Source organism: Mustelus asterias, unplaced genomic scaffold, assembly GCF_964213995.1.
Source record: "Mustelus asterias unplaced genomic scaffold, sMusAst1.hap1.1 HAP1_SCAFFOLD_42, whole genome shotgun sequence".
NCBI lineage: Eukaryota > Metazoa > Chordata > Chondrichthyes > Carcharhiniformes > Triakidae > Mustelus > Mustelus asterias.
In genome coordinates, this window is record NW_027590119.1 from 844,247 (window position 1) to 861,539 (window position 17,293).

At 45.9% G+C, this 17,293-nt stretch overlaps 2 protein-coding genes across 2 annotated transcripts in view; one reads left to right on the forward strand and one right to left on the reverse strand.

Annotated features, from left to right (window-relative positions):
- Nucleotides 1-939: 939 nt before the first annotated feature.
- Nucleotides 940-14,945, forward strand: LOC144482707 (uncharacterized). Its single transcript, XM_078201549.1, is given in 5 exon segments — nt 940-1,619; nt 1,788-2,337; nt 6,857-7,626; nt 7,628-7,864; nt 14,894-14,945. Coding segments are annotated over 5 exon segments (2,289 nt in total).
- A 126-nt stretch (nt 14,946-15,071) lies between these two features.
- The window catches only part of LOC144482708 (uncharacterized), a 41,961-nt gene continuing 39,739 nt past the window's right edge, over nt 15,072-17,293 (reverse strand). Inside the window, 1 exon segment of the mRNA XM_078201550.1 lies at nt 15,072-15,501. Coding sequence (XP_078057676.1) covers nt 15,072-15,501 — 430 coding nt within the window.

Below are 17,293 nucleotides of genomic sequence, written 5' to 3' on the forward strand. Positions count from 1 at the left end.
GGCACAGATTAGATAGATTATTCATGGCTTCGTAATAAAGTACATTCTGATTATTTCTAGTCATGGTCAGTACAGCACAGGAGTCCATTCAGCAACCTGAGTCCTTGCTGACTGTCTGTCGAGTAATTCTGTCAGTTTGGAATGGCTTCTGTAACCTGGCAGCACCCATCCAATCTCATCTCGAAATTATTGATCATCTCTGCTTGACTACCCTCATAGGCAGCAAGTTCAAGACCATGATCAATCACAACCCCCTGTATCTTAACCAACTGAAGGAATCCTAGACATTAAACACATTGTTAGTCCAGTCAGATAGACATATATCTGTCTGGCAGCCTGCATGGAGATTTCCAGCTCTCTGTGTCCAGGGCAGGAAGCAGTGAGCATGGATCTGCCAATCAGCCTCAATCAGCACCTTCAGGAGAATTGGGAAGGGTGAATATTAGATACAGCAGAGTGAGAATGGAGGGAGAGTGTGTGGGATGGAGATTTACAACTTTGGGAATGAGAGAGAAAATAATGTTCTGTCCTGAATTTCTATCCTGCACCAACAGTGATGACTTTTGTAAACTCCTTTTACTCCTGTATCAGAAGGTGAGGATTTACAGACAGAAATCTCAAACCAAACCATCAACATCTGACAGAGTAACTCATTCATCAGGACCTGAATATCATTGGCCTTTGAATCTAGAAGGAGAAATGTTTCTCTATTCTGTCTGCTTCATAAAAGTTTAAACATCAGTGTGACTGGGATAGCACCGAACAACACACACACACCCGAGTGAGAGTGTTCCAGTGCACTGAGTGTGGAAAGAGCTTTAACCAGTTACACAGCCTCAAAATACATCGCAGCATTCACAGCGGGGAGAGACTGTACCCACGTTCTGTGTGAGATTTAAGTGATTGTTTAACCTGGAGAGTCACAAGGACACCCGCATCATGGGGAGACTGTGGAAATGTGAGGACTGTGGGAAGAGATACAGAATTCCATCTGAGCTGCAAATTCATGAATGCAGTTACAAGGCGGGGACACCATTCACCTGCCCTGACTGTGGGAAGGGATTCACTTTGTCATCCAGCTTGCAGAGACACCAGCGAGTTCACGCTGGGGGGACACCATTCACCTGCTCTGACTGTGGGAAGGGATTCACTTTGTCATCCAGCTTGCAGAGACACCAGCGAGTTCACACTGGGGAGACACCATTCACCTGCCCTGACTGTGGGAAGGGATTCACTCTGTTATCCAGCTTGCAGAGACACCAGCGAGTTCACACTGGGGAGAGGCCATTCACCTGCTCTGACTGTGGGAAGGGATTCACTCAGTTATTCCAGCTGCTGAGTCACAAAGTCACTCACAGCCAGGAGAGACCCTTTAAATGCTCTGACTGTGGGAGCGGATTCAAAAGCTCTCGGGTACTGATTTCCCACCAGCGCATTCACACTGGGGAGAGACCGTTCAGCTGCACTCACTGCACAAAGAGGTTTAGAACATCATCCAACCTGCGCGTACACCGGCGAGTTCACACTGGGGAGAAACCATTCCTTTGTTCTGAGTGTGGGGTGGGATTCGCTCAGTTATCCACTTTGCTGAGACACCAGCGAGTTCATACCAGGGAGAAGCCGTTCACATGCTCAGTGTGTGGGAACAGCTATGTTCACTTATCCAGCCTGCTGAACCACAACGTCACTCACAGCAATGAGAGACCCTTTAAATGCTCTGACTGTGGGAGCGGCTTCAAAAGCTCTCAGGAACTGGTGTCCCACCATTGCATTCACACTGAGGAGAGACCGTTCAGCTGCTCTCACTGCACAAAGAGGTTTAAATGGTCATCCACCCTACGGACACACCAGCGAGTTCACACTGGGGAGTGGCCGTTCACCTGCTCTCAGTGTGGGAAGGGGTTCACTCAGTCATCCCACCTGCTGAAACACCAGCGAGTTCACACTGGGGAGAGACCGTTCACCTGCTCGGTGTGTGGGAAGGGATTCGCTCAGTTATCCAACTTGCTGAGGCACAATCTCACTCACACCAGTGAGAAACCCTTTAAATGCTCTGACTGTGAGAGCGGCTTCAAAAGCTCTCGAGAACTGAAGTCCCACCAGCGCATTCACACTGAGGAGAGACCGCTCAGCTGCTCTCACTGCACAAAGAAGTTTAAATTGTCATCCGGCCTGCGGGCACACCAGCGAGTTCACACCGGGGAGAGGCCATTCACCTGCACCGTGTGTGGGAAGGGATTCACTCAGTTCTCCAGCCTGCAGACACACCAGCGAGTTCACACCGGGGAGAGACCATTCACCTGCTCCGTGTGTGGGAAGGGATTCACTCGGTCATCCCACCTGCTGAGACACCAGCGAATTCACAAGTGATGACAGGGGTTGGATTCTGTTGTTATTGCTGCTGTTAATCACATCCAGGACTGAAGCATGTTCATTCTGACAGTGGGTGAAGTGGGAGGGTTGGAGGGTATCTTTCTGCTGGACTGGCCGGTCTCATGACTTTGCTTCCAATGGGCTGATGCTCTTTGAGCCTGGGAGAGCACATTTCCACTGAAATGCTCCACAAAGGCTGATGAAAGACATATATTTTATCCTGGATGTAAATAGTTTTTCCCACCACTACAGACAGATCTAAAATAAATAAACTTGTCTCTGTTCCATTGAGTCGACAGCACCGGGCCGGGTCAGTCGTGTAACTAAGTCTGCACGCTAGATTTTAGTGAAACCCAACCATTTTCAGGTTAATTTCAATTACATTCACAGAAATGAAAGGTCAAAATGTCATTTTGTTCTTGCACTGAGATAAGAAGCCGTTTAATGTTCAGTATAATCACTCGCATGTATTCATGAAGGGTTATTACATCAATAGGAATCAGCCAGAAACAGGCGACTGACCAAATAGTGAACCTCAGTTAAGTTTCAATTGAAGGATAAGTTATTAATAATCAGCAGTTAATGGGAAGTCACTTTGGGATATTTCTGTATTTCTCCATCAGCTTTTCTTATGAGGACATGAAGGTGGTGTCAGAGCTGGGAAAGAAATGGGATGAGCCTTGGACTCTCTCCCTATCAGGAACACACACACTGTCCTTGACTGTTGAGTCTGTCTGAATGAATGGAACTCCTGTAAAGACATCAAGATAACAGACAGAGCTGAAAGGAAGGCATTGTCCTAAGTTGAAGAGCTTGTGAGTGATTAGCTGGAACCAATGGAGTTGACTCTATTGACAAATTATAGACCAATTAGCCGTTTCCAACCACTTAGAGTCATAGAGGTTTACAGCATGGAAACAGGCCCTTTGGCCCAACTTGTCCATGCCGCCTTTTGTTTTTAAAAAAACCCTAAGCTAATCCCAATTGCCCGCATTTGGCGCATATCCCTCGATATCCATCGTACCCATGTAACTATCTAAATGCATTTTAAAAGACAAAATTGTACCCGCCTCTACTACCACTTCAGGCAGATTGTTCCAGACACTTATCACCCTCTGTGTGAAAGAATTGCCCCTCTGGACACTTCTATATCTTGACATGTGCCTGAGGTGGGCTCACAACATCTTTTGAGTGTAAAGAGAGGGATCCACCTTTGTGAACATGGAGTGTGGAGAAGCGATTTGGATCTTCAGGGACAGTTGAGCTTCCTCCTATCAGCGTGAAGGTTGTTTCCAATAAAGCTCAGGGGCAGATGAGTAGTTTGTCCTGGCACTGGTTCAGTGATGGGTTCCCTGCCAGTCGAAACCCCAGGAAGGTGCCGCCTGTGCTTCTCAGAGGCAGTGACTGTTTCTCTGTCAGCCCCAGGAGTTCACGTTGTCGTCCACTTCTCTTGGATTGATCACTGATTAGAAAGTGTGGAGTTGGTAGAGTTTCATTGATGAGTAAACTTTACCTTATTTCCCACTCCGTTAGTTAGGTGATAAAGAACAAAGAAAATTACAGCACAGTAATAGGCCCTTCGGCCCTCCAAGCCTGCAACGACCATGCTGCCCACCTGAATGAAAACCCTCTGCCCTTTCCGGGACCATGTCCCTCTATTCCCAAGTTATTCATTTATTTGTCAAGACACCCCTTAGAAGTCACTATCGTATCTGCTTCCACTACCTCCCCTGGGAAGGGAAGTTTCTAAATGTTACATATAAACAATAAACTTTGATAGTATTGACTGATTTGGTGTCTGACTCTTTGCTTGATGGTTGAGTCGGTGCAGACTCAATGGGCTGAGTGGCCTCCTTCCGCACTGGAGGAATTCTATGATTCTCAATGGAGATCACAAATGCTGACAATACCGGAGATGAGGGGTTTGGATTATGAGGAGAGGCTGAGGAGACTGGGTTTGTACTCGTTGGAGTTTAGAAGGATGAGGGGGGATCTTATGGAGACTTATAAGATAATGCGGGGGCTGGATAGGGTGGAGGCGGAGAGATTCTTTCCACTTAGTAAGGAAGTTAAAACTAGAGGACACAGACTCAAAATAAAGGGGGGTCGGTTTAAGACAGAGTTGAGGAGGAACTTCTTCTCCCAGAGGGTGGTGAATCTCTGGAATTCTCTGCCCACTGAGGTGGTGGAGGCTACCTCGCTGAATATGTTTAAAGCGCGGATGGATGGATTCCTGATCGGTAAGGGAATTAAGGGTTATGGGGATCAGGCGGGTAAGTGGTACTGATCCACGTCAGATCAGCCATGATCTTATTGAATGGCGGGGCAGGCTCGAGGGGCTAGATGGCCTACTCCTGCTCCTATTTCTTATGTTCTTATGTTCTTAATACTCCCAGTGCAGTATAACCATGCTTCTAAACAAGTTGAATATAACATCCCTGCTGTTCAATTCTATCTCTCGAGAATAGAACCCTATTTCTGGGCCCCAGACCTGAGGGAAGATGTGAAGTTCTTAGAGAGGGTGCAGACGAGATTTGCACGAATGGCAACTCACATCATTAAAAAGTAGCTGGATCAGCACTTGGCAAGTCAGAACATTTAAGGCTATGGGCCAGGTGCTGGTAAATGGGATTTGGTGGGAGGTCAGGTGTTTCTTGCGTGTCGGTGCAGACTCGATGGGCTGAAGGGCCTCTCCTGCACTGCACGATTCAATGATGAGGCAATTCAGTTCGTTGGAGAGACTGGAGCAGCTGAAATTTCTCTCTTTAAATCAGTCAAAACATTAGGGTCTAGAATGGGGTCATTCAATGCTGGCACTTTGCATGTCAAACTCTTGTCCGTTCTATTTATTGACAGATCCATGCTCACTGCTTCCTGTCCTGGAGTGGAGATGCCGGCGTTGGACTGGGGTAAACACAGTAAGAAGTTTAACAACACCAGGTTAAAGTCCAACAGGTTTATTTGGTAGCAAAAGCCACACAAGCTTTTGGAGCCTTAAGCCCCTTCTTCAGGTGAGTGGGAATTCTGTTCACAAACAGGGCATATAAAGACACAAACTCAATTTACATGAATAATGCTTGGAATGCGAATACTTACAACTAATCAAGTCTTTAAGGTACAAACAATGTGAGTGGAGAGAGCATCAAGACAGGCTAAAGAGATGTGTATTGGACACTTTCAGCTCTCTGTGTCCTGGACACAGCTGGAAATCTCCATGCAGGCGGCCAGACAGATATATGTCTATCTGACTGGACTAACAATGTGTGGAATGTACAGACTGGGGGAACAATGGGTGGGGGCGGGGCTCCTGGTTCCGCGCGCCTGAACCCGGAGATGTCACCACGGAGCAGAGTGATTGCTATTGGCTGATTCAGGCAGGGCTCCATTGTGCCGTCACAATGACTCAGAGGGGCGTTCCCAGCACACAGTGTCCCATTGGCAGCAAACGCACCGGTTACAGAAGCAGCACACTGCGGATTGGACGCCAGCTCAGCGCGGCTGGCGGTCAAAGCCCCGCCCACCCCCCACGTGGGCTCGGGTTCCGCCCCCTCATTGTCCACATGCGGCGGATTAACCAATGGCAACGCGTGGAGGACCGGATGGGCGCTGGTCCTCCAGCCAATCAGAGTCCGTGCCCTGTGTCAATGGCTGCGCGGAGCTTGGTCCATTGTCTGTGAGTAAAGTGTTTGAATTCTGCGCTCCAGAGGACTGTGGAGCCTCAGTCATCAAATATTTTCAAGAGAGAGATTGGTAACTTTTGAGGCATTGAGCAACCTGGGGGATAGTTTGGGAAATATTGGCCCTATGGAAATAGTGTGAGGTAGATCAGCCAATTCTCAATCAATGGTTGAAGCAGTTCGATGGGCTGAATGGCCAACTGCAGCTCCAATTTGTTATGATTTCTGTGCTGGACAGGAAGCAGTGAGCATGGATCTGTCAATCAGCTTCAATCAGCACCTTCAGGAGAATCGGGAGGGTGAATATTAGATACAGCAGAGTGAGAATGGAGGGAGAGTGTGTGGGATGGAGATTTACAGCTTTGGGGAATGAGAGAGGAAAGAATGTTCCATAGAAACTAGAATTGTCTGTTCTGAATTTCTATTTCTATTTCTAACTCATTTTACAGGATATTGAAAGAGGAATTACAGACTGAAATCTCAAATGTCACGTCTCGATCTGGCAGTCATATTCCTTGGGAGCAAAATATCATCGGCCTTTGAATCTGGAAGGAGAAATGTTTGTCCAGTCTGTCGATTTGAAAAAAAATTCAAACATCAGTGTGACTGGAACAGCAGCAACACACTGTCACACTCGAGTGAGAGTGTTCCAATGCACTGACTAAAGAGCTTTAACCAGTTACACAGCCTGAATAAATATCACACCATTCACAGTGAGGAGAGACCGTACTGGTGTTGTGCCTGGCCGAGGCTTCAACTGATTGTCCACCCAAGAGAGTGGCAAGGACACCTGCACCATGGAGAAACCATGGAAATGTGTGGACTGTGGGAAGAGATACAGAGCCCCATCTCAGCTGGAAGCTCATCGGCGCAGTCACACTGGGGAGAGGCCGTTCATCTGCTCTCAGTGTGGGAAGGGATTCGCTCTGTTATCCACGTTGCAGAAACACCAGCGAGTTCACACTGGAGAGAGACCGTTCACCTGCTCTCAGTGTGGGAACAAATTCACTCGGTTATCCAATCTGCAGGCACACCAGCGAGTTCACACTGGGGAGAGGCCGTTCACCTGCTCTCAGTGTGGGAAAGGATTCAGTCAGTTTTCCAGCCTGCGGACACACCAGCGGGTTCACACTGGGGAGAGGCCGTTCACCTGCTCTCAGTGTGGGAAGGGATTCAGAGCTTCATCCAGCCTGCTGATACACCAGCGAGTTCACACTGGGGAGAGGCCCTTCACCTGCTCTCAGTGTGGGGAGGGATTCAGAGCTTCATCCAGCCTGCTGATACACCAGCGAGTTCACACTGGGGAGAGGCCGTTCACCTGCTCTCAGTGTGGAAAGGGATTCACTCGGTCATCCAGCCTGCGGACACACCAGCGAGTTCACACTGGGGAGAGACCGTTCACCTGCTCTCAGTGTGGGAAGGAATTCATAACTTCATCCAACCTGCGGACACACCAGCGAGTTCACACTGGGGAGAGGCTGTTCACCTGCTCTCAGTGTGGGAAGGGATTCACTCAGTCATCCCACCTGCGGAGGCACCAGCGAGTTCACACTGGGGAGAGGCCATTCACCTACTCTGTGTGGGAAGCGGTTCAGTGATTCATCCAGCCAGCAGAAACACCAACAAGTTCACACTGGGGAGAAACCGTTCACCTGCTCTGTGTGTGGAAAGGGGTTCTTTCGGTTATTCTGCCTGCAGACACACCAGGGAGTTCACACTGGGGAGAGACCGTTCAGCTGCTCTGTGTGTGAGAAGAGATTCATTCTTTCATCTCAGCTGTTGGTACACCAGCGAGTTCACGAGTGGTTCCAGTGGTCGATTTTGCTGTTATTGTTTCTGCTTTCAATTATATTGGTCAATGGGGAGGGTCAGAGGGTTTCTTTGTGCTGGACTGGCCGGTCTCACAACTTTGCCTCCAGTGGGCTGATGCTCTTTGAGTCTTGTTGCGAATACCTGGTTTCAAATTTCACACGGATCACAGAGTGACAGGGTGCTCGGAAGTTCTGAGATATTAAGTCAGCATTTCTGTTTGAAACCTCCCAAATGCCCATCCAATTTCCTTTGTAATTGTTTATTGTCTCCACTTCCTCCTCCCTCGTAGGCAGCGAGTTCCAGGTCATTACCATTCACTGCATCAAAATATTCTTCCTCACATGGGCAGCACAGTAGCACAGTGGTTAGCACTGCTGCTTCACAGCTCCAGGGACCTGGGTTCAATTCCCGGCTTGGGTCACAGTCCGTGTGGAGTTTGCACATTCTCCTCGTGTCTGCGTGGGTTTCCTCCGGGTGCTCTGGTTTCCTCCCACAGTCCAAAGATGTGCGGGTTAGGTTGATTGGGCATGCTAAAAATTGCCCCTTAGAGTCCTGAGATGCGTAGGTTAGAGGGATTAGCGGGTAAATGTGTAGGGATATGGGGGTAGGGCCTGGGTGGGATTGTGGTCGGTGCAGACTCGATGGGCCAAATGGCCTTTTTCTGCACTGTAGGGTTTCTCTGATTCTATGATCCCACCCAAATCTTTAAATTTGCTTGTCATCCTTGTCCCATCAGCTAATAGGAACAGATTTTCTTTGTCCACCTTATCTAAACCTGTCAGAATCTTGTCCACCTCTATCAAATCTCCCCTCAACCTCCTTTGCTCCAAGGGGAACAACCCCAGCCTGACATTGACAATACAGATCAATCCAACAGAATATGTTACCTTCTGAAATCAAATGGGAATGTTCAATTTCTGTTTTAAAGATACTGTGAATATATTGTCCTGGACAATAAAGGAATTGGAATAACTAACCTTGGCTGTGGTTGAATGGAATATATCAATCTGGGACCCACTTACATTCTAATGAAAGTCTGGAATGTGTAGCTGGAAATCCCTCCCGAACAGCACTTTGGGTTACCTATACCTCAGGCATTGTAGCAGTTCAAGAAGGCAGTGTTGGGGTTGACCACGGCCGAGGCAGCTACATACAGCCACAGATTCTGTGATAATTGATGGACTGTAGTTTGAATGTGAGGCATTATGGGACTGGACTATGGAGTCATAGAGGTTTACAGCATGGAAACAGGCCCATCGGCCCAATTTGTCTATGCTGCCCTTTTTTTAAAACCCCTTAGCTAATCCCAATTGCCCGCATTTGGCCCATATCCCTCTATATCCATCGTACCCATGTAACTATCTAAATGCTTTTTAAAAGACAAAATTGTACCCGCCTCTACTACTGCCTCTGGCAGCTTGTTCCAGACACTCACCACCCTCTGTGTGAAAAAATTGCCCCTTTCGACACTTCTGTATCTCTCCCCTCTCACCTTAAACCGATGCTCTCTAGTTTTAGACTCCCCTACTTTTGGGAAAAGATATTGACTATCTCGCTGATCTGTGCCCCTCATTATTTTATAGACCTCTATAACATCACCCCTCAGCCTTCTACGCTCCAGAGAAAAAAGTCCCAGTCTATCCAGCCTCTCCTTATAACTCAAACCATCCAGTCCCAGTAGCATCCTAGTAAATCTTTTCTGCACTATTTCTAGTTTAATAATATCCTTTTCTATAATAGGATGACCAGAACTGCACACAGTATTCCAAGTGTGGCCTTACCAATGTCCTGTACAACTTCAACAAGACATCCCAACTCCTGTATTCAATGTTCTGACTGATGAAACCAAGCACGCCAAATGTCTTCTTCACCATTCTGTCCACCTGTAACTCCACTTTCAAGGAGCTATGAACATGTACCCCTCAATCTCTTTGTTCTGTAACTCTCCCTAACGCCCTACCATTAACTGAGTAAGTCCTGCGCTGGCTCAATCTACCAAAATGCATCACCTCGCATTTGTCTAAATTAAACTCCATCTGCCATTCGTCAGCCCACTGGCCCAATTAATTAAGATCCCATTGCAATCGAAGATAACTTTCTTCACTGTCCACTATGCCACCAATCTTGGTGTCATCTGCAAACTTACTAACCATGCCCCCTATATTCTCATCCAAATCATTAATATAAATGACAAATAACAGTGGACCCAGTACTGATCCCTGAGGCACACTGCTGGTCACAGTCCTCCAGTTTGAAAAACAACCCTCTACAACCACCCTCTGGCTTCTGTCAAGAAGCCAATTTTGTATCCATTTAGATACCTTACCCGGGGTCCCGTGAGATTTTAACCTTATGCAACAACCTACCATGCGGTACTTTGTCAGAGATCTTGCTAAAGTTCATGTCGACAACATCAACTGCACTGCCCTCATCTATCTTCTTCGTTACCCTTTCAAAAAACTCAATCAAATTTGACTACAGCTCAGCTTCTGCAATCATGGACCATTAAAGCTGCTTAGCAGTGCCCTGACAGAGGACCTGGTGAGAATATTTCCTCATTGAGTTAGAATTAAACTTATTCCAGGACTGGCTGGTGTTCAGCGGCTGAGATACCTGAATCTGTGAAAAGGGGGTCTGACCAATCAACAAACAGTGGTAGGTAGTTGATTAAGAAGTTAAGAAGCGTTCTCAGGCATTGTTTAAATCAGGGGTCTCCAAACTTTCCAGTACGAGGGCCACATCGTATATTTCACACATTCTCGGGGCCCAAAGAAAAAAAATTAGTTAATAAATGAATGAATAAAATTTAAATGAATGAATAAGTTTTACTTGGATCACCTTTGTAATCAGCATGATATGATTCAGAACAAAAGAGAAATGTGACAATTACAAAGAAACAATGCCGTGCTTACACTGAGAAATGCTATATAATGAGTAAAAATGTCAAACATTAGCAAATGCTCTGACAAAATAATCAATTACTTAACGGCAGATGAGAAAAGCAGGCTATTCATTTTTAATTAATTTTATTTACTGAAATTTTACAAATGTTTATTGAAATGAGAATTTGCCCCATTTTGTGGCACACAATAAGAAAAATAAACTCGCCCCAAGAAAGAACTTCAGTAAAACAAAGCAAAGAAATTCAAAATAAACTTGAACCATTAATAAAGGTCGAACAAAAATAAATTCAGTCTGCACCTTTCTACACAATTCTGGCAATTGGAGTTTTCAATCGTCACCAACAAATCATGACGTTTTGCACAAGATTAATGGGAATGATGGAACTGCTTTTTTAATTTCAAAATATTGCTGAACTGAGGTTTCAAGCTTGAGGAGCTGTGGTGAACCATCGTTGGTTCCCACTGTGGGTTATTCCTATGTTACTGTTGGGTTAGGGTGTTGCCACTGTGAGGGTTGTATAATGTTGTTGGGTTAGGGTGTTTACCTGTGGTAGATGTTGTTATGGCACATCCCGGTCGGGCCCCGCCTCCTGGGGAGAGGTATAAGACCCTCTGCTCAGGCGGGACCGCTCCAGTCTGAATTGGTGTATTCGTGTTAGTTAGTTCCATTGTTTGCTAATAAAAGCCTTCAATAGCTGAAGCCTTGTACCTCGTGCTTGATTGTCGCGTATCAGGAGCCAATTATTAGAATGGACTTCAAATGCTCATCAGATAAATTTGCTCGATATTTGGACTTGAGATACTTCATTTTTGAAAATATTTGTTCACACAGGTACGTTGTACCAGAAACCGATACAAATCCACAAGCAAATCGCTTCAAATTTGGAAACTGCTCAGGCTGCAAAGATTTATAAAATTGGATCAGATTTCCTTCTTTATACTTGTCTTTCAGCGTGTCATCCGATTGGAGATCAATAATTTCCATTTGAAACTGACTTAGGAGTGTTTCAACATTGCAGTCAAATGGATTTTGAAACAGCTTTATTTCATCTGTGTTTCCATCAAGATCAGAAAATTGTTCCTGAAATTGTTTTTGCAAGTCCTTAATGATTTCTGTTGCAAATGAAGGAAATTCTGCTTCACTTTCTTCATGAAATTTTTCACAACATGGAAAATGAACCAAGTTATGAACTTTCAGCTGTCCTTGAAATAGCATCAGTTTTGCCCTGAATGCCTTGACATGCGCGAATAAATTTGCTGATGACACCAAGATTGGTGGGGTAGTGGATGAGGTGGAGGGGTGTTGTAGGCTGCAAAGAGACATAGATAGGATGCAAAGCTGGGCTGAAAAATGGCAAATGGAGTTTAACCCTGATAAATGTGAGGTGATTCATTTTGGTAGGACAAATTTAAATGTGGATTACAGGGTCAAAGGTAGGGTTCTGAAGACTGTGGAGGAACAGAGAGATCTTGGGGTCCATATCCACAGATCTCTAAAGGTTGCCACTCAAGTGGATAGAGCTGTGAAGAAGGCATATAGTGTGTTAGCTTTTATTAACAGGGGGTTGGAGTTTAAGAGCCGTGGGGTTATGCTGCAACTGTACAGGACCTTGGTGAGACCGCATTTGGAATATTGCGTGCAGTTCTGGTCACCTCACTATAAGAAGGATGTGGAAGCGCTGGAAAGAGTGCAGAGGAGATTTACCAGGATGCTGCCTGGTTTGGAGTGTCGGTCTTATGAGGAAAGGTTGAGGGAGCTGGGGCTGTTCTCTCTGGAGCGGAGGAGATTGAGGGGAGACTTAATAGAGGTTTATAAAATGATGAAGGGGATAGATCGAGTGAACGTTCAAAGACTATTTCCTCGGGTGGATGGAGCTATTACAAGGGGGCATAACTATAGGGTTCATGGTGGGAGATATAGGAAGGATATCAGAGGTAGGTTCTTCACGCAGAGAGTGGTTGGGGTGTGGAATGGACTGCCTGCAGTGATGGTGGAGTCAGACACTTTAGGAACATTTAAGCGGTTATTGGATAGGCACATGGAGCACACCAGGATGGTAGGGAGTGGGATAGCTTGATCTTGGTTTCAGATGAAGGTCGGCACAACATCGTGGGCCGAAGGGCCTGTTCTGTGCTGTACTGTTCTATGTTCTATGTTCTATAAATCAAATTTGTTTCACCTTGCAACTTCAGATTCAATTGATTCATATGGCCTGTCACGTCTGCAAAATATGCCAATTTCCAAAGCCAGTCAGTGTTTGATAAAAGTGGTTCGGGTCGATTCTTCTGTTGGAAAGGAATCAATTTCCTCTCTGAGCTGAAAGAACCATGATAGAACCTTTCCACAACTAAGCCATCGAACTGCTGTATAATAAGGCAAGTCACCGAACTCAGAATCAGTTTCTTTCAGAAAATCACAAAACTGGCGATGATTAAGTCCGTGAGATCGAATGAAATTCACTTTTGAAACAACAGGTTTCAGAACGCAAGACATATCCACATATTTTCCGCACAATGCTTGTTGATGGATAATGCAATGCAGAAACATGGGCTTTGACAATCCACCAACCTCACAAGCTTTTGTGATTTGTCCAACCAAACCTTTCTTCACCCCAGACATGTTCTTTCCTCCATCAAGTGTCACACATTGCAGTTTATTCCACTCCAGGTTATATTCTAACACAGTTTTTTGCAATTCTTTGAAGATGTCTTCTCCAGTTACTGTGCTGTGCATGCTATGCACTGATGCTAATTCTTGTGTCACATTAAATTCACTGTCGACGCCACGGATGAATACTAGGAGTTGTGATGTGTCACACACATCAGTCGATTCATCAAGTGCGAGAGAATACAACTGAAAATGTCTTGCTTTGTCTGCAATTTGATTAAATATATTGCTTCCTATATCCTCAATTCTACGAGCAACAGTATTTGGCGCAAGACTGATGATTTTGAACAGATTTGCTTTTTCTGGGCATAACTCTTCCACTGCTTCCATCATACACTCTTTGATGAGATCTCCATCGGTGAATGGCTTTCCTCTTTTAGCCAACACATAAGCTAGTTTGTAACTGGCCCTGGTTAAAGCTTCATTTTCAGTTCTCTTCTGCGTAAAAAAAGCTTGTTGGGAAAGCAACCTGCGTTGCATTGATTCAAATTGTTCTGAACGCTGTGTTCCTGTGAATTGGGAATAACTTGGTTCATGTTTGGTCTCATGGTGCCGACGTACATTGTACTCCTTCAAAACTGCAACAGTTTCATTGCATATGACACACAAGGCTTTATCACCTGCTTCTACAAAGAAGTACTTCACACCCCATTCTTCATTAAACAGGCTGCACTCACTGTCCACTTTTCTTTTCTTTTTTCCTTCCATAACTGAATTGGTCTGAATCCATCATTGTCATTGTTCTCGCTCATTTCAGACAGATGGAGCTTACGGATTGGATAAAGCAGCTGTCACTCAGTCAATGCAGAGCGGCAATTGGATAACAGATGTCTCAATTGCTGATTTGTTTAATGAACTGTCAGTCACAGGACGGCAGCTCTGATTGTACAATAGGCCGGTAAAGAGGGCAGGGATTCCCATGGGTCCATCAGACACTGCGCGGAGCGGCAGCAAATGTCCGGCCTGTGGCTTCCGTCCCCGTGTCCGGATCCTGAGTCAGCGGCGGGGTTCCGGACGTGGGAGTATTTTCGGCAGCGGGAATCCCGTCCCGCCCCACTGGCTGCGGGCCAGATGTGGCCCGCGGGCCGTAGTTTGGAGACCCCTGCCTTGGAGCAAAGGAGGTTGAGGGGAGATTTGATAGAGGTGGACAAGATTCTGACAGGTTTAGATAAGGTGGACAAACAAAAGCTGTTCCCATTAGCTGATGGGACAAGGACGAGGGGGGTGCAGATTTATGGTTTTGGGTCAGAGAAGCAGGGGTGGGGGATTTGAGGAAGAATATTTTGATGCAGTGAATGGTAATGACCTGGAACTCGCTGCCTATGAGGGTGGAGGAAGTGGAGACAATAAACAATTACAAAGGAAATTGGATGGGCATTTGGGGTGTTCCAAACAAAAATGCTGACTAAATATCTCTGAACTTCCTGTCACTCTGTGATCCTTGTGAAATTTGAAACTAGGTATTCGCAACAAGACGCAAAGAGCATCACCCCACTGGAGGCAAAGTCGTGAGACCAGCCAGTCCAACAGAAAGAAACCCTCCGACCCTCCCCATTGACCAACTGTGAGAATGAACTAAATGCAGTCCTGGATGTAATTGAGAGCAGAAACAATAACAGCAGAATCCAACCCCTGGAATCACTCGTGAACTTGTTGGTGTCTCAGCAGGGCAGATGAAGCTCTGAATCCCTTCGCACACTGAGGGCAGATGAATGGTCTCTCCTGAGTATGAACTTGCTGGTGTATCCACAGGCTGGATAACTGAGTGAATCACTTCTCACATTGAGAGCAGGTGAAGGGCCTCTCCCCAGTGTGAACTCGGTGGTGCATCTGCAGGCTGAATAATTGAGTGAATCGCTTCTCACACTGAGAGCAGGTGAACGGCCTCTCCCCAGTGTGAACTCGCTGGTGTATCCGCAGGTCGGATAACCGAGAGAATCCCTCCCCACCCTGAGAGCAGGTGAACGGTCTCTCCCCAGTGTGAACTCGCTGGTGTGTCCGCAGGGTGGATAACTGAGTAAATCCTTTCCCACAATCAGAGCAGGTGAACGGTCTCTCCCCAGTGTGGCTGCGGCGATGAGTTTCCAGCAGAGATGGGTAATTGAATCCCTTCCCACAGTCCCCACATTTCCACGCTTTCTCCATGGTGCGGATGTCCTTGTGACTCTCCAGGTTAAACAATCAGTTAAATCACACACAGAACACGGGTACAGTCTCTCCCCACTGTGAATGCTGCGATGTATTTTCAGGCTGTGTAACTGTTTAAAGCTCTTTCCACACTCAGTGCACTGGAACACTCTCACTCGGGTATATGTGTGTCTCGGCATTTTTCCAGTCACATTTATGCGAAAAAAAAGTCTGAAGCAGACAGAACAGAAAAATATTTCTCCTCTTAGATTGAAAGGCGGATGGTATTCAGGTCCAGATGAACTGAATGACTGTCGGAATTTGACATGACATTTGTTCGAGATTTCTGTCTGTAAATCCTCACCTTCTGATGTTCTGTGAAAGGAGTTTATAAAATGCATCAGTGTCAGTACAGATTAGAAATTCAGAACAGACAATTCTCGTTTCTATTGAACATTCTTTCCTCTCTCATTCCCCAAAGCTGTGAATCTCCATCCCACACACTCTCCCTCCATTCTCACTCTGCTGTATCTAATATTCACCCTCCCAATTCTCCTGAAGGTGCTGATTGAGGCTGATTGACAGATCCGTGCTCACTGCTTCCTGTCCTGGACACAGAGAGCTGAAAATCTCCATGCAGGCTGCCAGACAGATCTATGTCTCTAGGGGGGAAGGGGGGGGGAGGGAGGGGGGGGGAGGGGGGCGAGGGAGGGGGGGGGAGGGGGGCGAGGGGGGGGAGGGGGAGGGGGAGGGGGGGAGGGGGAGGGGGAGGGGGGGGAGGGGGAGGGGGGGGAGGGAAGGGGAGGGGGGAGGGGGGAGGGGAGGGGAGGGGGGGAGGGTGGGGGAGGGGGGTCTTTCTTGGGCTTTCTTTGTACATCGACTCCCTTAGTTAGAATTGGTTTGGATTAAAAGTTCTCAAATGGACGTCAGCACTCTTCCTTTGTTTTAATCTAATGACCACATGGTCTGGGAACATTTCTTATTAATAATCTCTCTTTATAAACTCTTTGCTTCAGTATCCAATTCCAGAATTTTCCTTTTCTTTGTGTTACTTGCGTCAGGAATAAATCTTTGGACCTGACAGGAAGTTTAACCCAAGATCAATCCAACACAGGATTGGTCAGAATCATTTCACGTGTCAAATTTTAAATAATCATTACAAATTAAAACTCTCATTCTCACATGGGTGATTTGTATCCGGATTAAAATTCCCACATGTTTCGTAAAATATCCTGGAATCCTGTCTCTGGCCAGTAAATATGGCTCCAGGTTCATAACTTCTGAACAAAAAATGGTTTTATTGATCACACTTCCTTTTTTAAAAATCTGTTTGATTTAAATCACAGACAGAAAACCTCAAAGCTTGAAGCGTTCATCCCACAAATATCATCCACACACAAACAGAGAAACTTAACATGTGCTTTACAACAACAATAACCAAAATTAATTACTTAAGCGTTCTTGTGATCCTGTTTTTAAACTTCCAAAAATGCCTTTAATTAAAGACTCACGGTAAGGTTAATTCTCCAGAAAGATAAACCTGAACAAATGTAGCCCAAAATAATGATAAAACACATCTACAAACATCCACATAAAACAAACAAAACACACAGATTCTCACAGCTGGTAAATTTCAAACAATGAATCCTCAGCATTCTCTCTCGCAGCGATAGCTTCTTAAAGCGACAGAGCACTACAAGCTCACAACTCCTTGATTAAAATAAGATCCAAGA